At 33.0% G+C, this 23511-nt stretch overlaps 2 protein-coding genes across 2 annotated transcripts; both read right to left on the bottom strand.

Annotated features, from left to right (window-relative positions):
• Positions 1-12294: 12294 nt before the first annotated feature.
• Positions 12295-16243, bottom strand: LOC129909960 (uncharacterized). Its single transcript, XM_055987146.1, has 2 exons — positions 15802-16243; positions 12295-12407 (listed from the first exon to the last, which is right to left on the bottom strand). The coding sequence occupies exons 1-2, from the start codon at positions 16241-16243 to the stop codon at positions 12295-12297; spliced, it is 555 nt and encodes a 184-aa protein (XP_055843121.1).
• A 3425-nt stretch (positions 16244-19668) lies between these two features.
• Positions 19669-21840, bottom strand: LOC129909952 (uncharacterized). The gene has a single exon (XM_055987135.1). The coding sequence runs from the start codon at positions 21838-21840 to the stop codon at positions 19669-19671; it is 2172 nt and encodes a 723-aa protein (XP_055843110.1).
• Positions 21841-23511: the final 1671 nt, after the last annotated feature.

Raw genomic sequence — 23511 nt, 5'->3', positions numbered from 1 at the left:
TAGTTAATTTCCCCTCATTTTTTGACACAACTATCGTTAAGTTAATCATCTGTGGGAATTCGATTTCACTGCCCAACACACAAAAATTTTCCAAGCCGTTGTTTATCATTTCTTACTAAATTTAGGGTGCTGATTCCAAAAATAACATTAGCTTTTTTCTAGCAGTTCTAGTTTTTAAATTATTCATAGAAATTCATACAATTTTTTTTTTGTTAAATTTTTTCTTACTTAAATTTTTTTTTTATTTTATTTACTGAACCGAAATACATTACATTCGAAATAAATTTTTCCAACTAAACTTTAAAAACGCTTGTAATAATAAAATCTCAAAAAATAGTATGAAATTGCCCCAAAAATGTAAAAAATTAAAATATCTAAAAAATAGAGCTCCTAGAAAGCAACCAGTGTGATTTTTTGGCTAAGTGAACCCAAATGCATTAGGTTTGATAAGAAAATTTCTGGAAAATGTTAACAAACAGTTAAAATAAGCATAACTTTAAAATAAGTACGAAATTACCCCCAAAATGTGAAAAACTAAAATATTTAAAAAAAGAGCTCCTAGAAAAAAATTAATGTGGTTTTTAGGTTTACTGACCCAAAATACAGTGAATTTAATACAGTAAAACCCGGATAAGTGCCTCTCGCTTAAGTGCCTAACCCGCATAAGTGCCTTTGTTTTTTAGAACCAAAATTTTAAGGATTTTTTCATATAAAACTCATCTTTTAAGTACCTTTCGCTTAACTGCCTTTCCCGCTTAACTACCTTCTATTTTAAATACTTATAATTGAATTTACTTGCAGGAAATTCTTTTAAGTACACATTTGAAACAAGTTTCAGCAGTAAGAAAAACTTCATTTGCTAAAGCGCTTTAAGATTCAAAAATTCTACTAAAAGTAGAAACTAAGTAGTTAGTTATTTTAAACTTTCAAAGTTATTTTGTTTGTGAAGATTCTGTTTTTAATAAATCAAACATGTTTTTTTTAATTTTTAAGTAAATATAGAGATAAGTGCCTATGAGCACTTAAGCGGGTTCTTGTAAGTAACTTACCCGCTTTAGTGCCTAACAAAACGGGGCATTTAAGGTGAGGTACTTATCCGGGTTTTACTGTATAATTTTTTTCTGAATAAACGCTCAAAATAACAAAAACTTAAAAATTAGTATGAATATTTCCCCAAAAATGAAATATTTCAAAAACTAGAGCTGCTAGAAAGAAACCAATATTATTTATGAGGTAACTGGGCCCAAATCTATAAAATTTGATATAAATCTTTCTGGGAAATTTTAAAAAGTTGAAAATTGTTGGCCAGAGTTATAAATACAAATTTAAGCAACGTAGCTTAAAGACGAATTAAATATTTAAGTAAGCTTAACTAAACAACCTTTGAGAGCCAATTTAAGCAAATGTAATGAATATGGCTGTAAGACTTTACGTTTTCATATCTGTGTGTTCGCACAACAGTATTGTTCGTATCGCAAATGGATCCGTTTGACGACCATAATGGTGATAAGAAGGTAAGCACAAATTATAAAACTATCATGTAGTTTGTTTCAAATTTCAAAACATCAGAAGCTTGGAGCTTGAAGCACATTTGCATTATTTTTTTCCTTTTTAATCATGGATTTGTTTATTTAGCTTGAATCATTCTCAAATACGGGTATATACCTGTCCGAAAACCAAATAAACTTGGCTGGCAACCGCAAACTCAAAGCCAAGAGATTTGGTGCGATGCCTGATTGATTGCATTCTAAAAAAAGAGGAACTTATAAAAACAAAAACAGGAGAGAATTTAAATAAAATATACAGTCACGAGCATAAGTGAAGGTTCTCTATTATTATTTTAGGTAAAATCCAAAAGTATACCAAATGAAAATAAAAATGCAAGTCAATATTTAAGTTTTAATTTATTTTATTAAAAAACAAAATTTTGGCGATGAGGGCGAACTCACAAAAGTCTATGTATCTTTATGTATAGAACATAGCAATTTAATGAACAACACTTCAAATGGAGACTGTTCATTTAAAAATTTTAGAATTGGAAGAATTGATGAGAAATTTTCATTTGAAAAACCTTCCGTCACTTCTCCGCCTAAATTTTGTTTTGGTACACCAGAGGTGAACCTTTCGAATGTTCGAGAGAAAGGCTCCTCTTGGAAACGGACTGAAAAACGTTTCACTCAAAGTTCATATGCTTCTGACTATGACTTGGGGAATCGTAAATTTAAATTTGAAAAGGAAAAGACTCCTTTAATAAAAAACTCTTCCATTGACATTAGTTCTACTAAAGATTCGTGGTATGTAAACTTTACGTTTGGTAATCCAAAAGTTAGCCTATCGGAAGAAGTTCGAGAGGAATCTACCATAACGAATTCTATCAGTGATAATGACTTTAACCTGAGAAGATGTAATAAGCTTCAAAATGAAGCAGAAAACAGGAGATTTTCATTCGAAACTCCATGTGCTAATAATCTACATATTGTAGAAGAGCACACAAAACGGATTCCCTTAGAGGAAACTCCAATTACAAGGCCAGTTATAACAGGTCATAATGTTAAGAAGCCTATTATAAAGGCATCTGTAAATTCAGTTTTTAATTGCATTTTGGGATGTAAATCCTTTCATTCCACACATCAATGCCATAAATTTAATAATTTGAGTATGAGGGAAAAATGGAGAAAAATTCTGACTAACAAATTGTGCTTTAAATGTTTAAAAGGTAAACATTCAAGTAAGGATTGTCACGAGCGTGGCTGTGCAATTTGTCTCGGCAATCACAGCACCTTACTCCATAAAAATAAGCTGATTTCTGAAAACACTAAAGTTGATGTGATTCTGAGTGATCATACGGTGAAAGAAAAGGCCTTATATTTGGATGAGGTAAGTTCTTATGAAGAAGAACTTGACGTGAGTGGACTAGCAGTAACAAAAAATCCAACTCACAACAAATTATCTGACAAAAAGGTACATGATGTGATCCATGCTGGTTCAATGGTGGATGACAATATAATTTTCAAAGAAAAAAATGGAAGTGGGATTTTCAACAGCTCCAGAGTTATAGAAAACTCAATAATGTATAACGAAATAGATTCTCATGAAGAGAAACGCGATATGATCCTGAGTGATCAAAGGGTACAAAACTTACCATTTCGCAATGAATTAAGTTCTGGTAAAACAGAACTGGATATATTTTTAAATGACACGACTTCTATTCCTATACATTCGAATTTAGAAAATGATAGGATAGTAAGTGGTCCAGTAATTGTTGAACCTGACATAAGAAGCAGAGAATTCAATGAAATACCTGTGAATTCTGCCTTAGTAGAAGATGAACCAAGCTTCGATACTAGTTCAAATGAAGGACTAAAATCAATTCGTAGTGATTCTGAAACGGCATTACATTTAAATTTGACAAGTTCTAAATTAGAACAAAGAAAGATCTTGAGTGGTTCAGAATTCTCTGAATATGTTCGAAGCTGCAAGGTATTTTACAATAAGAAAGGAACCGTTCAGGAAGCAACAATTGGAGAAATTAAATTTAGCGAAAATTAATCTCTATTTAAAAAGATATTCTAATAAATTTCTCTTTCCAGGTCCTATGAATCAAATGAATCAAACCAGACATTTTGAATTTGTTTCGAAATTTAAAAGAAACAAATATTTTCAAATTTATTTAAAATTTAAAAGAACAAAATTGAATTGTCTTAAAAAGAGCATTTCATCCACAATAAACTGCACTTTGTTGTTTATTTTTTATAAAAATTCTCAAATTCCAAAAAGGAAAATATATACCTATGCGCTGGGAAAGTGGCAGGGTATCAAAAAAGATCTTTGGCAAAATTGGCCGTTATCAAGAACTAGACGCAAGGACAAGCAATGGGATTTCGACAAATTCGATTTACGTTGCTCGTCCTTTTCCTAGGGAATACCTTGTATCAATTGTAGAAATCGTTAGTTAAAATATTTTGTAAACATTGAACAAATTAACTATGCAAAATCTACTTTTTTGTAAGTTTATAAAGAAAAGCATATTAATGACAAGAGTAATCAAACTTTTTATAACATAAGTACATTCTCACATTGCAATGTTCATTTATTGAGTCTAAAATACAAATACATTTTAAATTAAAATCTATTAATATTTCAATATGTATGTCGTAACAAAAATTAATGTAAGAATTCAAATTAATTCACTTTTGTTTCTAAATATTTAAAAAAGAAAATAGATTGGTTAAATAATTATACTTAAATTTCAAATAATTCGTATTAGTTTTGTTTTTATTTCTTTAACCATTATTATGCCAATATAAAAATGTATTCTTGTATATACATAATTGTAAGTTTTTCGAGTACCTACCTCATAAGCATATTCAAAACCAAAAGCAGTGACGTATTCAGAAAGCATCTACAAGAACAAAGGACTTGGAAAATCTAAAAAAATGGTTGGTGGTCGATTCGATTATTTTGTGCATGATTGGAAACTGGAAGATACCTGCGATTACAAGGAAAGGAAGAATAACCATTCAAGTAATTCATGACCTTCGATCTTGCACCTATTTACTTCAATAAAACAATTCTTGAACAACCATATTCGGTATATATCAAGGTTTTGACGAAAGGATGAAAAATCACAGATATAGATAAGGGACAAGCTCTTGTCGACTGTTTAAATCCTGCAACAAAATCTTCAACATGAAGCAAGCAACCTGGAGTTCACTTGTTAGCTGTTCACTAGTTTAATGAAGTCAGAAGGAGAAACTGCTGGGACTCACGGAGTCTAAATTTCTCGTAAGACAGCATCTGAAGACATCAAAATGCCCCCTTGAAATTAAATTATAATAGAATGGCAGAACGTCTCATGTGCAGCTTTGAAGATACTGGTAGACGCTTGGCAGAACAAGATTGTTTGGAGATTTATTTGCTTCGAATTTCACACGTTGAGATACCTTTGAGAAAGTAATGAAGCAACATCCAACATCATCAAAATAATTCGAGTCCTACCAAAGCACCACTGCCGAGTTCCCACAACGGTATTGCTACAGGCCTGCACTCATCACTTAAATTGACACATTTGCAATGATGTCAATGGCGGGAGTATGTTGAATTATCTAGTTAAGATTATACATATGCGCAGGTAGCTTTCATTGAGTAGGGATAGATAGACTATGTGTGCCGTGCTGATCCTTTGTATACCACAATAAAAGAATGCATAGATTGGGTTTATGACTCACATCTGGAAGCAGCATGTTGTGTCTACAAGGGATGCAGCGCGTCATACAGTCGAAATCCCTATTCAAATAGAGATAAGATAGGTTAAGAAATATTTGTATTAGATATAAGAAATAGCTGTAATGTAGTTTAGTTTTACTTAAATAAAACAGTTCAGTTTTAGACACGTCGAAGAGCGGTCGTTTTATTTGATATAATATTGGTGTTAAAATCTTCAGCAGTCTTTTAAAATTTGTTTTTTCGTTTTTTTTTTTTGTTTTCTTTCTTTGTTTTTATTTTTTTCGTTAGTATTTTATATTTATGATTCATTTCGTCAGAAAAAAAATGATAGGCTGTAGTATTGATTACACTGTGCAAGTCGAAATTCTTGACAGGCGCGCGAATAACTGTTTCGCCCTATTTCGGACCCGAGAAATCGATTGACGTCATTAGTTTTTCGATTTATCGGTACGACTTCGAACAAAATTTTTTTTGAAAGATTTTCAATTATTTTGAGAATTTTCCACTTTTTTTAGTAATTTTTCAACCAAAAACAATATTTATATTGCTAAAAATTCTGCTCAAACATTATTTCCTACCAGTAGGAAGACATTATAAACTATTTTGAACAATTTATTTGAAAATTTAGTAATTTTTTTTGAAAAAATTAAAAAAAATCGAAATTTTTTACATTGTTTATCGTTTTTTCGCTGTTTTTGTTCTCTTTTGCACAAATACATTGCATGTTTTCCATTAAAAATTAATTTAACTGTTAATTTAGTTTTGGTTAAACTTTGACAGTCTATCGATAGCATCGATAACAAAAAAATATCGAGTATATCGATACTTCACAAAACTATATATAGTTTCAATACTTCCAAATTATTGTACCACAAGGCTACCGATATTATCGATAGCTTTGAAATTAATTAAACACAATTTGAACTACAAGTTAGTTTTCGTTTGACATTGGATATAAACAACGAATTAACATATAGTGTTTGGTAGATATCCATAGTTTCCATTATCGATTGTATCGATAGTTTTGAGAAAAAACTATCGGTAACCTTGTGGTATAATAATTTGGAAGTATTGAAACTATCGATAGTTTTGTGAAGTATCGATATACTCATATTTTTTTGTTATCGATGCTATCGATAGACTGTCAAAGTTTAACCAAAACTAAATTAACAGTTAAATTAATTTTTAATGGAAAACATGCAATGTATTTGTGCAAAAGAGAACAAAAACAGCGAAAAAACGATAAACAATGTAAAAAATTTCGATTTTTTTTAATTTTTTCAAAAAAAAATTACTAAATTTTCAAATAAATTGTTCAAAATAGTTTATAATGTCTTCCTACTGGTAGGAAATAATGTTTGAGCAGAATTTTTAGCAATATAAACAGGGGCGTACACACCATTGGGGCAAGCGGGGCGATGCCCCGGGGCCCCCGACACACCAGGGCCCCGTCTAGAGACAATGCAGAGAAGGCAACATATTTAAAAAAGTAACAAGCAAAAAGATTCAGTGTAATGCCTAATAAATTGGTAGCTAGCCACATATTATTCCATCTAAACAAAAAATAGTACCTGCCTCAGGGGCCCCAAAAAAATAAATGGATAAATGAAAAATTATATGTATAGGTATTATTTTATGGCCCCAAAAATTGATACTTGAAAAATCTTAGCGACCGATAAATGGTACATCAGGGGCCCCAAAAGCGAAGTAGGGCGTATACGTTCTTTTTTATTTGTTCTTATTTTCTATATTAAAGGGGCGCCAAGTATCAAAGAATCCCCAAAATTTAGTCTTGCTCCGGGGCCCCGGCAACTCAGCGTACGCCTCTGAATATAAATATTGTTTTTGGTTGAAAAATTACTAAAAAAAGTGGAAAATTCTCAAAATAATTAAAAATCTTTTAAAAAAAATTTAGTTCGAAGTCGTACCGATAAATCGAAAAACTAATGACGCCAATCGATTTCTCGGGTCCGAAATAGGGTGAAACATTTAATCGCGCACCTGTCTCAAAAAAATTTTTCAAAAAACTTGCACAGTGTTATAAAAAAGTTTACAGAGTAGTTCTCTGTCTTTTTAAAGGTCCTGGCTGCGACTGAGGATCAGTTGCCAGATTGAAAGATGCTGAATTGGAACAGTTGTAACCAGCGTTACCGTTAAGCGACTTTAGTCGCTATTAGCGACCTTTTTGAAGCCTTAGCGACCAAGCGACGACTTTTTATTTAAAGCGACCTTTTCAATATTTTCATAATAGCGACTTTTTTTTCTTTCTGAAAATTGTATTTCTTTTTTAATTCTGAACATTTAGAGCTTCAAATTTGTGTTTCTTTTTTAGTTCTGAACATATTCTGAGCTTGTTCAGAGCACCATCGATAGACTCAGATTAAATTAACTGAGTAGACCGAGTTTAATGCTGAACACAAGCATTTAGCAAGTGAAATTGAAAAAAAAATTTCAAACAAATAAAATAATGGCGCAAGAGTGCAGTAGTCGGTCTAGTTTTTTTATTTTAGTTTAAGTTTTAAATTTTATTTCTTGTTTCTGTAAAAGAAAATTACAAGTAAATAAACAAATGTTCAGGTGTGTTTCAAAAGTAATTCTGAGCACTCAGAACAAGGTTTGTTCAGAGGCTATTCAGAGCGTGCTCAGAATGTACTGGCTCTGTTCAGAGCTTTTTTTAAGTTAAAAAAGAAAAACGCCTATCCTTAATCCATCCATTTTCTTACCCACCACCACAGTACCCATAATAAGGTAATATCTTCCGAACGTTGTCAAAATTTGTTTGTCAAAAATGGGCACCAATCTGTCAGGTCGGCCTTTAATGTAACAGCTTGTTCAGTCGGTTGTCGTGTTGTGGTATCTTCCAAGCAAAACTCAGACACAAAAGGATATTTTAAATAGTAGTTTTATTGAACAAACGAGGATTAAATGATTTACAAAGTTTGGTACTACTTCTTTTGAAAGAGTATTATTATGGTGTTCCTACCCTTTGCTATTATGCGGTTGGTGTTCCGCAGTTATTACAGAAGGCGTAAGGAAACACTGTAATAATACTTTCAGAAAAGAAGCCAAGGTTAAGAAGCGGTAAGTGTTACCTCTGTAATATCTTGACTCTTTCCTGGTCAAGTCGAAAGTGATTTAATTCTAATTTTGGCTCTCCTTTTATAGCAAGAAAACATTGATAAATTATTTAAAAAATAGGAGGCTTTGAAATTTAGAAAAAATATAAATAATAATAATATAGTCAAAGGTGACATTGATTTCAAACTTATATAAAATAAAATATAAAAATAATAGGCAAAGGCGGTACTGCATGCTAACAACAATAATGTGTTGTTACATTCTCCCCCTCTGGAGCTGAAGTCGTCTCGACAATGCGACAGGATTATTGAAAGGTCTTCTTTTTCTTCTTCCTGTGTTTTACTTGGGTACTTCAGTAAATACCCATTCTCACTTTTCGGAGATAGACGCTTTTCTCTCCCTGGACCAAAATATCTCGGTATGAATAAGTGCTGCCATTTTGATTTGGTTTGTTCCATAAGGTGGATCAGGTCCAAAATGGTCTTCAGTTTAATATAATGAAGATTGTTGCCAATTGTTGTGCAGTTAAATGAAATTGGTGCTAGTTCTTTTCGCAGATTAGGGCAGTTGTAGCGGACTAATCTTGGAACCTTGCACGTGTAACAATTTATTTCCCTTAAGAGACAAAGGAATGGCTTGAAAGCATCGGCATCACTGATGGGCTCAATCTCCTTGTAGATATGTACTTCTTTTGGCGATGAAACCTTCCAAGCTGGGTAGGTTTCTCTGCCCTTGGAAACCCTCATTGTAATGGTCGAAAATACCATTTGTTTTGGAGTTTTCCAACAAAAGTTCTTGGAGCTGGTCTTCTGTAAGTGCCATGATTTAGCTTTCTTTAAAAATATTGATAAAGTAGTTCACTTCGACATTGAATATCCAGTGCGGTGCCTTCGGTTTTCTCGGGCCACTAGGTTGGGCGCCAATGTAACAGCTTGTTCAGTCGGTTGTCGTGTTGTGGTATCTTCCAAGCAAAACTCAGACACAAAAGGATATTTTAAATAGTAGTTTTATTGAACAAAGGAGGATTAAATGATTTACAAAGTTTGGTACTACTTCTATTGAAAGAGTATTATTATGGTGTTCCTACCCTTTGCTATTATGCGGTTGGTGTTCCGCAGTTATTACAGAAGGCGTAAGGAAACACTGTAATAATACTTTCAGAAAAGAAGCCAAGGATAAGAAGCGGTAAGTGTTACCTCTGTAATATCTTGACTCTTTCCTGGTCAAGTCGAAAGTGATTTAATTCTAATTTTGGCTCTCCTTTTATAGCAAGAAAACATTGATAAATTATTTAAAAAATATTAGGCTTTGAAATTTAGAAAAAATATAAATAATAATAATATAGTCAAAGGCGACATTGATTTCAAACTTATATAAAATAAAATATAAAAATAATAGGCAAAGGCGGTACTGCATGCTAAAAACAATAATGTGTTGTTACAAATATTTCAATCGCAGTAAACAGGAAATTTATTTTTGTTTTAATTTATAAAATATGTCATTTGAAAAAATTATAAATAGGTAGAAAAATAACAAATTTTCTTTGTGTTTCTTGTCGGAAAAACATTTGGTTTTTGTCGGTTTTTCGTCGGTTATTTAAAACAATTAAAAATAACCTTAGCTGTCACTATTCTTCAAACTGACGTTGCATTGGTCGAGAAATTTTCAAAACATGTGCTCGGAAGATATTACCTTTTTATGTTTATAGCCGAACAAAAAGAGGGAGTTTTTTAAAGGAATTGGAAAGGGAAAATTATGTTGGAAAACTTGAAAGCCTTTTTTCATTTAATATTTTATTCTTGTTCAAATTAAATGTTTCAAACTTCAAATGTTACGGGACAAGCGTAGCTTCCAACTAAATTTAAGTTTCTAAAATGAAGACTGTTTTTTTTAGTTTCTAATTTAGTTATTTTTTTGTTGTTAATAAAAACTTTGTTTCAAGACAACTTGTCTTTATTTTTTTATGTAAAAACATATGAAAACGGTTTAGCGACTTTTTTTTAAATAGCGACTTTTTCGACAAAAAAGCGACTTTTTTTCAATATTTCTGATTAGCGACCTTTTTTTTTTAAAGCGACTTTTTTAGCGACCTTTCAAAAATTTTCAACGGTAACGCTGGTTGTAACTCTGTAATGGTGTCAATGTTGGAAAACCTTCATCGAATTCATTGTGGTCAATGATTTTAGTGACTTCAACAATGTTGGTCTCTGTCGACGTTTACATAAGTGTGGTTGATCACTTATTGGAGTGGAACAAATGAAACATCTGTTGGCAAAATCGAAAAGTGTTACTGGACTTGTATCTGCAAATACGGGTAGACTATTAGAACTAATACGGCGACGAACGACATTATCAGTTCTGATGCCAGAAAAATGTTTGTAACAACATAAATGTACCTAATTGAATTTCTGATACCCCACTTAAAAAGGAGTAGTCAAGGCTCTTGGCACTTGCCCTTTCAATTAATGATGTAATTCCCCTTTTTTTAACAGTCGTGATTCGGTCATATCTGACATTTTAATTAAATCGTTTAATAATAAAATTGCTTCGGAAAAATTAACGTGCAAGCACTATTAAATACTTTCCACAACTAACTGCAAATATAGAAAAAAAAAATCCTTTTAGAAATAATAAATTCAATTTAATTATTTTCCTCCCTTTTAAGTGTTTTTAATTATAATTGTAATTCTCGCTTTATTTAATAAATTATTTTTCAATATTGGCTCTATTAACCGAAGCATAGGTACTGATAATGCAGTAAAATATCACGGAAGAAATTTATAAAAAAAAAACGTCAAAAAATAAATTTTTACATAAACCCATATTTTGGAGCTCAAGATCAAAATTATTAAAAAAAAAGGATATGGAATTGTTGGCAGTAAAATTATCTTCATTAACTTTCTTCATAAAATTTTCCCTAACAATTTAGGAAAGTTTTTTTTGTCAACATGACAGCAGATTGTTTTATTTAGCTCTGATTTTTCAATCGTCAGTTAGACTATCAGAAGAATAAATGTCAATATAAAAAAAACTTTTATTCCTAGGAATAAGCTCTATCTGAGGTTTATCTGACTATTGAAAAATTGACCCTTAAAGAATTAATTTAGCAAAATTAAATTTATTTGTGTGAAAAACAACTAAAAAGTGCATTATCGGTTATAGTTAATTTTATTTATTCATAACAGTTAAGTGAAATTTGGTGTCTTACCCATGCGACCGGTAAAATTCTTAAATAAATTTCGAAATTTGACAATAGCATCACATCCAAACTAATTTAGTCAATTTACTCAAATTTCCGTTCAGAAAATGACGTTGCCTAAATATATAGTCCCTAATATTTCCTGAACGTGTCCATTGTAAAAATAAAAAAAATTATTTCGTCGAAAGAAATTCTAAAACAAAATTGAAATAAATTTGACAAAGACAATTAACATATTTTTGTATAAATTCGTCATCTCTTTCTATATTGACAACATAGAAGCTTTTTTCAAATGACGAAAAATAACAAAATCGCAGATTTTCGGGTCCAGCACTGCTAAACCAAGTTGGACTTGGCCATAATATTGATGTTTTTGTTTTAATTTAAAGCATCCATTAATATTTTCCAAATATGACAAACCTTGCTGACAGCTCTCTACCAGTAATTGGGGATTTTATTTCGACGAGCCGCCACTCATCGCCGTCATATGCCACACCATCCGGACTTACTGCAATGAAGGGCAGATGGAAGGAAATGACCAATCCTACTTCATACAGTAAGTACCTTTTCCCGTAAACCAATTTAGCTTCTTTTTCAGCATAGTGTCCATACCGCGTAGCTTCGTTGCCCCTCATAGATAGATGTTAGTTTTTTCTTCCAATCCGGGGCTTTATTAAAAGCGTAAGTATACAGAGCATAGCTCATGCTTCCTGTAATACGAAGCTTCCGCTGTATGAGAAACTGTGCGCTACATTTGGAAACGGTACTTTTGTAAATCTCAGCTATTTCTTTTAACCCATCAGAGTTGGATTAAAAAATTCACCATCTTCCTCTCTTACCTCTGATTCTTCTAGAGATGATCGGTTAGCAAAAATTACTTTGCTAAGCTCGCAATCAGGCTTAACTGAAATATGTAGATTAAGATTTCATTTATTAATCAAATTACATTTATTATTATGAATTAAGCGATTAAGCTACCTGCTGAGAAATAGGTTTTAATTTATTGACGAATTAAAATGTTTGCTACAAATCTAAATAAATTTGCATTGCATTGTAAAAGCTTTTGAAAAAATTTAAATCTTCTTTTCGTAAAAAAATAAAATGAACACGAATTCACCTTACTTACAAACTAAGAAACAAAAATTTGACTAAAACCTTTTTCATTCTTAGGCCTTTAAATCTTCAACAAAAATGTACCTGCTAGGAGGTCCTTAAAAATCTCGTCTTACAGTTCTGCCGTCACCAAATCATCCTTCACGCAAATCTTTTTGCGAGTGTGGCACATTTCGGTTGTTTTGACTCCGCTGTACTTTTTGGCAAAATCTTTGCCCACCTTACCCCACTTTTGCGTAAGTTCGGTCGAGCTTACTCGTCCAAGGTTGTCTAAATTTAATTAACAAATTTCATAATTTGTTAAAATCTAAACAATAATTAAAATCGAGATCTATAAATACTCTTAATTATTTTTTTATAATGATAGTTTTATTGATTTATTCATATAAGTATTTTGATAAACTACCATCTGGCTATTTTACATAAATGACTACTTACCTGTTAATTTTTTAAAAACACGCAGCTTTGTGCTTGCATTTTTGGCCACTCCCAGCTTCGCAGGAGCAGGTACACTCCCAGGAACTGCTTCCTTGTGAGAGGTTTTTTAAATGCTTCGAAGTTATTGCAGATGTTTGCATTACCAAACCAACAATTTTATCATTGTTGGACGGAGGAAGTGAAATCCAAGGGCATATATCAACTCAGCTTTCAATATTTCCTTTCCCTCTCTAATGGACCTATTGAACCCCTCAAAATATTCTACAATATCTAAAATAGATAATTGTATCGTTGAGGCTGTAGAGAAGGCTGAGCTTGTGGAAGCCATCTCTATAAATTTAAGAAAAATGTATGCATAGTTCATCTTCTGACTATTTCTATTACAAGCAAGTTGAAAAACACTTACAACAATATACACGATCACAACATTTACACCACAGCTAATATACACGAAACAAAAAAACAACGTCACACGTTATTTTGAAAATTTATATTGATATGTAAAGTTATTTTTTTTTTTTATAAAATTTGCACGAATGGTTCGCACGTATTTGCTCTTGTACTTCAAGATGCATAATTGGTAAACCATTTGAAATGTTAAATTTTATAAGAACTATTTTCATTTAACTTTAAAATAAAATTTGTTTAACCATTAACCCATTTAAGCTGCAGCTTCATATACTAACAAACGGACCGACGAAGACGCTACGCACAGACTGGAGGACGGTTAACGGTATCAAAACGCTATTTAAATTTTTTATTTTCAAATCAAATCAGCAGTACATTTTGCAAGAAGATGATTTTACAGAATTCTGCAAAGAATAATTCTTTAATTATTAAAAAAGGATTTCGAAACTGTTAAAAAACGCGCGGTTTTAAACATTTCCAAATCTTTTTTCTATTTTTTGCAGAATTTTGAAAAACAGAAACTTTAAAGGAAGAATTTATAAAAGTATAATTTTGAAATTTTGACCCCGGCAGAATTTTGACTCCAATCGGTTTTTTGGTGTCCCAATTTTTTAACCTATTGTCCCGATACATTTTTATCTGGCATTCCTACAAAGGAGCTGCCCTAAACATACAATATAACCAACCGTTTAAAATAAAATGTTTACAAAATATTTTTTTATATTTATTATTTATTTACTTTATTTATTTTTTAATAATCAATACTTAATTTAACAAAACCAAATTTTAACTAAACATATAATTTTTCATTTTCATTACCTTTTTGTTTCCGAAAACAGTCTTTGATTATTCACCACAGGACCACTGTAAACATATTTAAAAAATTCACTTGCAAAAATATTTACAAATTTTATTTTTTAGCATTTCTTGAAGATCAAGTTCTTGAAGTTTCAAGTCTATTTAAATTGAAAAAAAACAAAAACAAAATACAATTTTAGGTTTAAATATATTATTGAAACAATTTTCCCCCAACAAAATTTTAGTTCCCAATCTGTTGTCTAAAAGCCTTAGATAACTATTTCCGTTGTGCGAGTTTCCATAAGATTGCATGAGTTTCCAAAATTTTGAAGCCGTTTTCCTCAAAACTACAATATATCACCTAGTAATTATACTTTATTATTAAACATTTGTAGGTTTTCGTCCTTGATTCTTGTGGGTGTCACTACACACTATTGTGCAGTATCAGTCTTCATATTATGAAGAACAGAATAAACGAACAAAGGGATTAAACAAAAAAAAATGAAAACAACAACTATAAGAACAAGAGAAAAAAAGAAAAAAAAAACGAAACGTTGTTGTATTTTAACAAAGAATGGATTAATTTAATTTAACAATAAGAAAAAAAATTAACAAAGAAGGAAACATTAAATGAAAGTAAATGCAAATTAAATGAAAAGGCAACCATAAACATCGTTGAAATAATTTTTGTTAAAATATTTAGGCGCTTTGAAGAAAACGTCGTAAATAAAAAAAAAATTAATTAAACGAATCGAAGTTGTCTTATTATCAGGGCCTCTGGAGTAATATTTTTTTGAGAACGCTAGCGCTAGAGCTAGGCAACCTTTAACTTTTTTATTTTATTGGAGATATCCGTTAAAAAAGAGACATTAAAATAAAATAAAAACGGCTCCTGGAAATCACGTACAAATCGTCTGTAACAAAATGTGTTTTTATACAAAATTTACACATTTAAGCAACGTTGCTTAACGATTGCTTAACTTAAACGCCATTCACCGCGTTTAGAGCTTGCTTAGAGCCATTTTAAGATTGATTTGACCAGATGTGAATTATTACTAAGATCGTGAGCTCAGTGCCATGGTAATAATTTATCTAGGGTGTGGGCGTATGAAATTATTCCCTAAAAGGAATTTGAATTTAAAATTAAAGAATGTTAAAAACAAAATTAAAATGGTTAATACAAATAAAAAAAATCAATGCTCTCTGACTTTGCTCTGTGCATTTTATTAAGGAACCCGACGAAAGCAAAATCATCGTCAATGACCTGATGTGTTTTTTTTTTTTTTGCAGTCAAGGTTAAGAATTTTTGTTTACATACCCTCAAGCTGGTAAAAACCACGTGATGTTTCATAAATGTAATAGTATTTTGTACTAGATTAGTCAATTCCCCTTCATTTTTTGACACAACTATCGATTAGTTAATCATCTGTGGAAATTCGATTATAAATAAAAATTTAAGCAACGTTGCTTAAAGGCGAATTAAATATTTAAGCAAGCTTAACTAAACAACCTTTGAGAACCAATCTTACTTACTTACTTACTTAGGGTGACCAGCACCGTAAGGCGGCTACGACGTTCACATAGTACGGCAGAGAGTTTCTTATATGAGATGTTAAGGAGGCTGATTCCTCTGTAGTTGGCGCAGGTTAGAGGGTCTCCTTTCTTAAGGATCGGGCACACGATGCTGAGATTCCATTCTGTGGACATGCTTTCCTCCGACCATATTCGGCAGATGAGCTGGTGCATACTCCTAACCAGGTCATCTCCTGCTGCTTTAAATAGTTCGGCAGCAAGGCCGTCAGCTCCAGCGGCTTTGTTTGACTTAAGCTTGGATATGACTGCCTTCACTTCTTCCAGGTCGGGGGGACGGAAATGTTGGCCTTCATCGTCGATATTGAATGGTGCAATCTGTCTTTGGGCGGGGTTGGCTTCGTCATCGCCATTGTAGAGATTGCAGAAGTGATCTTTCCATATTCTCAGCATCGCTTGCGTCTCTACTACGATGTTTCCCTATTGGTCCTTACAGGCTTCAGTTCTAGGTTTATACCCGAGATGTTCTTTTTACCTTCTGGTAAAACTTACGAACTTCATTCCTGTTATAGCATCCCTCTATTTCCATGATCGCTTCTTTCTCGTGTTGCCTCTTTTTTCTCCTGAGAAGCCGATGCTCCTCTGTTCTTTTCCGCTTGTAGAGCTCATTGGCAGCTCTGGTCCTTCTGTGCAGCGCCGCTTTGTATGCTTTCTGTTTAGCTGCATGTGCTTGCCGGCATTCATCATCAAACCAGGGGTTTCGTTGTGGTGGCCTTGTGAAACCCAGCACTTCAGAGGCGGCATCTCTAATGGCTTCTTGGCAGTGCTGCCACTGGTTATCTATACTTGCTGCTGGCGGCGTAGGACTTCTTAAGAGGTTATTCGAGACCCGATCGGAATAGGACCTGGCAATCTCTTGCGATTGTAGTCGTCCGACGTTAAACTTCCTCACAGTATTTCCTTGTGTTGGCGATGGTCTGGAAATCCGCATCCGTACATTGGCTACAACCAGGTAGTGGTCAGAGTCAATGTTGGCTCCTCGGAACGTTCGGACGTCCATAACACTGGAGGAGCACCAATCTTAGCAAATCTAATAAATACGGCTGTGGCAGTATAAAAAGTACAATTATTGGCAGTGACAACGATTGATGTCCCGAGCGACGTCGCATCGCTCAGCCGATCAGGGCAGGCGCGGATCTAGAAATTTGGTTTGGAGGGGGTCACAGGACTAAAAAAACTTACTTCCAAGATAATCAAAAAAAAAAATGGTCAAGTGCTCAAAATATATGCTTAATTTTAGCTGACATACAAAATTCTATCCAAAATCTTAGATCAAATGTATTTTTGAGAGGATTTTGTTTCGGAGCCGGAGGGTACATGCGGTAGTGTCAGTTGTAGGATGTGTCAGTTTGGAATTTTTTTCATACAATTACCCGTACCGCTACCGCATGTACCCTTCGGTGTGGCCAAGCCTTTAAAGCGTAGTACGCAGCTGAAGCGAAACGAAAATTGTTTGAAAGATTGAAAGTCTCCAAAGTGAACCGGGAACATTTTAACAAAAAAATACCATCGGGTATTATAGCAACATAAAAATAATAGTAATTTTTCAAATTTTCAAAAAATTCAAGAAAAAACATCAACAAAAAAAAAAAATTTATTTCGTTCAAGATTTAGCTTACGAAATTTTGTATGGAAAATTTCGTTTCGCTTAAGCTGCGCACCAGGCGTAAGCCTTAACGACAATGACCTAAAAAGTGAAAAAGTGGGAAATTTACAAAAGTTCCTTGCACATTTATTTATATAAAAAACTACAAAAATTGTTTTTTAAACCAAATATAAGCTTTCTTCATCATTATTTTTAATTTTGTGGTCGGAAAAACTGTCACAAAGTGAGTTTGAAAATTTTCACTATTTGCCGTTGTAATTATACCTTTAATAATCCAGTCAAATAAGGGTTTAACCTCGGAATGAATGTTAGTAGAAATTTTTTTTGCTCAATATCTTCCTTTTGCCATTCTATAACATATCTCAAAAGTCTAGAAAAATCTCATGTCCGCTTGTCGCGATTTCAAGGTCAAATCGCGAAATGGAGATTTTCAAAATTAGCAAAAATAGGCTATGGTATTATATACACATATGATACATGATTTCAAAGTATTTTTTAATGCTGATTCCAAAAAATCTAAAATCAAGACAATCTGACGTCTCTGGAAAAAGTTATACCTGTTTTTCATCTGTCAACTCATATTATTATAACAGTTGCAAACTTACTGCCGAAAAACCCTTAAAAGTTATGGTAGATGAACCAAATTTTGCATGAAGTTTTTAGAATCCATCATTATTTAAAATCAAAACAATCCATTACAAAAAATATATATACCTACGAAATAATGGTATTTTTTGATGGAGGGGCAAATTTTAGGATATGCACTAAAGAAGATTCTTGTTCATCTTAGGAATAAGTGCAAATAGGCTAATTTTTTCATTTTAATCTTTGTTTGGATATTCTTTAACTACCCTCAAAAATCTAAAAAAATCTCATGTCCGCAAGTCCTAATTTTCTTGGTTTGAAAATAAGGTGCAGATTTTAAAAAATTAAAAAACTACACTTCAGATATTTGTGTCAGATTAACATGAATAAGGTGCATTACTTTTCAGGGATGGTCAGGTTGACTTGTTTGTGAGTTTTGTTGGAATAAGTGTTAAAAAATACCTTTAAACCATGTCGCTTATGTTGGTATACATATAAAAATTTAAACTTTTCTTATTAATTTTTTAAAATCTGCACCTTATTTTCAAACCAAGAAAATTAGGACTTGCGGACATGAGATTTTTTTAGATTTTTGAGGGTAGTTAAAGAATATCCAAACAAAGATTAAAATGAAAAAATTAGCCTATTTGCACTTATTCCTAAGATGAACAAGAATCTTCTTTAGTGCATATCCTAAAATTTGCCCCTCCATCAAAAAATACCATTATTTCGTAGGTATATATATTTTTTGTAATGGATTGTTTTGATTTTAAATAATTATGGATTCTAAAAACTTCATGCAAAATTTGGTTCATCTACCATAACTTTTAAGGGTTTTTCGGCAGTAAGTTTGCAACTGTTATAATAATATGAGTTGACAGATGAAAAACAGGTATAACTTTTTCCAGAGACGTCAGATTGTCTTGATTTTAGATTTTTTGGAATCAGCATTAAAAAATACCTTGAAATCATGTATCATATGTGTATATAATACCATAGCCTATTTTTGCTAATTTTGAAAATCTCCATTTCGCGATTTGACCTTGAAATCGCGACAAGCGGACATGAGATTTTTCTAGACTTTTGAGATATGTTATAGAATGGCAAAAGGAAGATATTGAGCAAAAAAAATTTCTACTAACATTCATTCCGAGATTTACCCCTTTTTTCTCCTTATTTTACTGTATTATTAAGTCTAGTACGCTGCAAAAGCGAAACGAAAAATTTTCAAGTCTCCAAAGTCGACAGCGAAAATGCTAACGAAAAAATATCATCGAGTATTCTGTCGAAGTCAAAATAAAAAAATTCAAAATTAATTTAAAACCAAGAAATATCAAAAGAAAATAATTTTTAAAGCAAGATATAAATGAATTAAAAGTGAAAAAAACCGTCAACGCTGCTCTTGGATTCAAGAAAAATGCACAGGACAGCCTTTAATTTTTATATTTCAATCGCAGTAAACAGGAAATTTGTTTTTGTTTTAATTTATAAAATGTCGTTATTAGGGTTTTCGGATTAACCGCGTTTTATATACATAAATATAAAGTGAGTTCAATTCAGTACTCACCCCGAACGTTTCGCTTCAAATTACAATGAGCGTGGTCACCGGGAAACTGCCAGCGAGATGTTATATGCGATTTTGGCTACGCAAGTTGTAACGGGGCGTAGGGGGTTCCGTGTTTTGTTGTAGTTGGGAGCAAACCGTACTCACTATATCACTGTTGGTGTGAAGCGGCAATTGGATAGATCGTGACGAGTTTATTAAGGGGTCCCACGTACGAGATAGCTTAAAACTGTCGTCACGGTTGAAATTTTGGTGTCGTTTTATTTCGATCGCTTCACGAACCAGGCGCGGTATATAATGAGCCTCTTTTGCTAGAACCTTAGCTTGATCGAAATGGATCCAGTGGTGTTCATCTGGATGATCCAGTATATGCTCACATATGGCAGACTTTTCCCTTTGTTTTTTGCTAACAGCGCTAATGTGCTCTTTTAGGCGTGTAGCAATACTTCTCTGCGTCTGTCCTACATATGAAGCACCACAGCTGCATGGTACTGCATATACTCCTGGTGTTTCAAGGGGAAATTGATCCTTTGGTGATTTTAGGTAGTTTATCACCTTTTTTGGTGGTAAAAATATGGATTTTACACCATATCTCTTTAAGATTTTTCCCACTCTATCAGTTACACCTTTAACATAAGGCAGGAAAGCTTTTTTGTCGAGTTGGTTCTCTTTCATTTCCTGTGAAGAAAATGGCTTCCACGATCTTTGTTTTTTACTATAGCCATTCGCTTCTAGGACTTTGTCCAACAACAAAAGTTCTGTGCTGAGATGGTCGCTGTCACAAATTCTATGAGCACGTTGAAAAAGTGTGGAAACGACGGAACTCAAATTTGCTGGGTGGTGGTGGGAGTCAGCATGAAGATATCGGTTAGTGTGGGTGCTTTTTCGGTAAACCGTGTGTCCTAAGGAGCCATTTTGGTTGCGCATCACTTTTACGTCCAAAAATGCAATGGAACCTTCTTTTTCTTTTTCCATTGTAAATTTTATCTTTGGATGTAGTGCGTTGAGATGTTCTAAAAAATTCAAAATGGCGGAATTTTTGAGAATGCAGAAAGTATCATCCACATATCTCAGCCAGACTCTTGGTTTTTCTTTCGAACTGTCCAGAGCTTTTTTCTCGAAATTCTCCATCCAAATATCTGCAATCAATGGAGCTAAGGGCAAGCCCATAGCGACGCCATCTTTTTGCAAATAAAATTGTCCGTTGAAGCAGAAATAGCCCGAAGAGAGACAGAAATCCAAAAGAGGCAAATAGTTCTCATTGATGCCGGCGGTTGAGATAAGCTCACGGATGATGACAAGAACTTCCTGCACTGGCACATTCGTAAAAAGTGACTCAACGTCAAAACTAACCATCATTTCATCATTTTCTAATCGCAAACCACTTAAAATTGACACAAAATGTGCGGAATCCTTTATGTGATGTTCAGACCCGCCAACCAAAGGTTTAAAAACGTCAACTAAATGCTTTGATATCAGATAACAAGGTGAATTTATTTGACTCACAATTGGCCGCATTGGATTCCCATTTTTATGTATTTTTGGTAACCCATACAACTTTGGTGGCTGCGTACATGATGGAATTAAGCGTTTAGGTGGTAAAATCGCTTTGTTTTCATTAATTAATTTTGTCACTTTTCTTAAAACACGCGCTGTTGGGTCGTAATTAACAGGTAAATAAATATTTACATCTTCTACCAAAACATTCATTTTTGATAAGTAATCGCAACGATTTAATACGACCGTTGCGTTACCTTTATCAGCAGATAGAATGAGTATGTTCTCTTCTCTGCGCAATTCATTCAAAGCTAACATTTCATCTCTACTTACATTGCTTGCCGATGGTATTTTTGTTCGCCTTACCATGACCGCTATGTCTTGTCGTATTGTTTCAGTGTCGATGCTGTTGAATTTGTTGCGAGCAATGCATTCTTCCACACTTCCAATCAGACTTTCGATGGGCACACGTCGCGGAGTGGGTGCAAAGTTCAACCCTTTGCTAAGAATGCTTGTCGCTGCTGCACTCAGTGTAGTGTTTGATAAATTTACAACGGCTTTAGTTAGGTCGATCGTGTTGACTGCTGGTTGTGTGGTTTGCGCGTTGGAGAGTTTGTCAAACTTTTGTTGTTGTTTTTCAGTGCATAGTTGTTGGGTTTTAGTTACTTGCAGAGAAGTTATTCTATCACACACTATGAAATCTTGTTCACTTAGAACCCATGCAAGATGTTGGTGCATGTTATATAGCTTCACTGATATATTGTTTAAATCACTTCGATGGGAGCTAATTAATCGCTTTAATAATACCTCGCTCGCCGTCGTTAGAACTTTTTTAGAACCATGTATATGTTTCATTGGTTTTAATTTAACACAGATGGGAATTATGTTGGAATCACGACATCTTTTAAGAAAAGCTAAAGCACATAAAAAAAATTTCTACTAACATTCATTCCGAGATTTACCCCTTTTTTCTCCTTATTTTACTGTATTATTAAGTCTAGTACGCTGCAAAAGCGAAACGAAAAATTTTCAAGTCTCCAAAGTCGACAGCGAAAATGCTAACGAAAAAATATCATCGAGTATTCTGTCGAAGTCAAAATAAAAAAATTCAAAATTAATTTAAAACCAAGAAATATCAAAAGAAAATAATTTTTAAAGCAAGATATAAATGAATTAAAAGTGTTAGCGCTGTTAGCAAAAAACAAAGGGAAAAGTCTGCCATATGTGAGCATATACTGGATCATCCAGATGAACACCACTGGATCCATTTCGATCAAGCTAAGGTTCTAGCAAAAGAGGCTCATTATATACCGCGCCTGGTTCGTGAAGCGATCGAAATAAAACGACACCAAAATTTCAACCGTGACGACAGTTTTAAGCTATCTCGTACGTGGGACCCCTTAATAAACTCGTCACGATCTATCCAATTGCCGCTTCACACCAACAGTGATATAGTGAGTACGGTTTGCTCCCAACTACAACAAAACACGGAACCCCCTACGCCCCGTTACAACTTGCGTAGCCAAAATCGCATATAACATCTCGCTGGCAGTTTCCCGGTGACCACGCTCATTGTAATTTGAAGCGAAACGTTCGGGGTGAGTACTGAATTGAACTCACTTTATATTTATGTATATAAAACGCGGTTAATCCGAAAACCCTAATAATGTCATGTATAAACAACCGCGAAAGCCTTAAAAGTTATATTATAAAATGTCATTTGAAAAAATAATAAATTAAAAAAATTACAAATTTTCTTCGTGATTCGTCGCGGAAAATGGTGATAATTTTTTAAAAAATTAGTGGTGTGCGTGGTTTTTCGGTTTTTGTGCGTTTTTCGTCGGTAATTAAAGAAATACGAATTTCAGTAGTTGACATTGGTCGCCAAATTGTCATATTTTGACAATTTGGCGACCAATGTCAGTTCGGAAGATATTACCTTTTTATGTGTACTGTGCACAGGACGCACTCCTCTGTTTGACATTTGTGTGAGCATTAGTTGTTGTTTTAATTTTTTTATACGCTCAGATTTCGTACACAACTACAAAACTAAATTTCAAATTTTATTTGCAGTGGAAAATCTGAGATTTTTAGTTTTTTTTGAACTGCCTTGGCCTTCCAAGTGACCAGTTGAAAACGAAATTTGGTTTGATTTGAAACAGATTTTGAATTAAATTTTAATTCTGATTTTTTATTACATACTTGATTAATTGACATAAGGCATCTGCTGTTAAATCTGTTTTCGTTTTAATCGATTATTTCAAAAACTATTGGTAATATTATATTGATTTAGAAATTAGAACCAAATGCACAATTTTGCCTTTTGGAAATGGTATCATTTATTACTGTAAGTGTTGCCGTTGTTTTTTAATAATTTTTTTTTATTTTGATAATTTTTTTTAGAAAAAT

Source organism: Episyrphus balteatus, chromosome 1, assembly GCF_945859705.1.
Source record: "Episyrphus balteatus chromosome 1, idEpiBalt1.1, whole genome shotgun sequence".
NCBI lineage: Eukaryota > Metazoa > Arthropoda > Insecta > Diptera > Syrphidae > Episyrphus > Episyrphus balteatus.
The sequence above is the reverse complement of the archived record's forward strand: the minus strand, read 5'-3'. Positions and strand labels throughout refer to the sequence as shown.

Coding starts and splice junctions, on each gene's coding strand:
- LOC129909960 (XM_055987146.1), bottom strand. CDS start 16,243: ATGCTGAGAATATGGAAAGATCACTTCTGCAATCTCTACAATGGCGAT. Junction 12,408..15,801: donor TACGGTGCTGGTCACCCTAA/GTAAGTAAGTAA, acceptor TACATATTTCAG/TTAAGCCTGATTGCGAGCTT.
- LOC129909952 (XM_055987135.1), bottom strand. CDS start 21,840: ATGCACCAACATCTTGCATGGGTTCTAAGTGAACAAGATTTCATAGTG.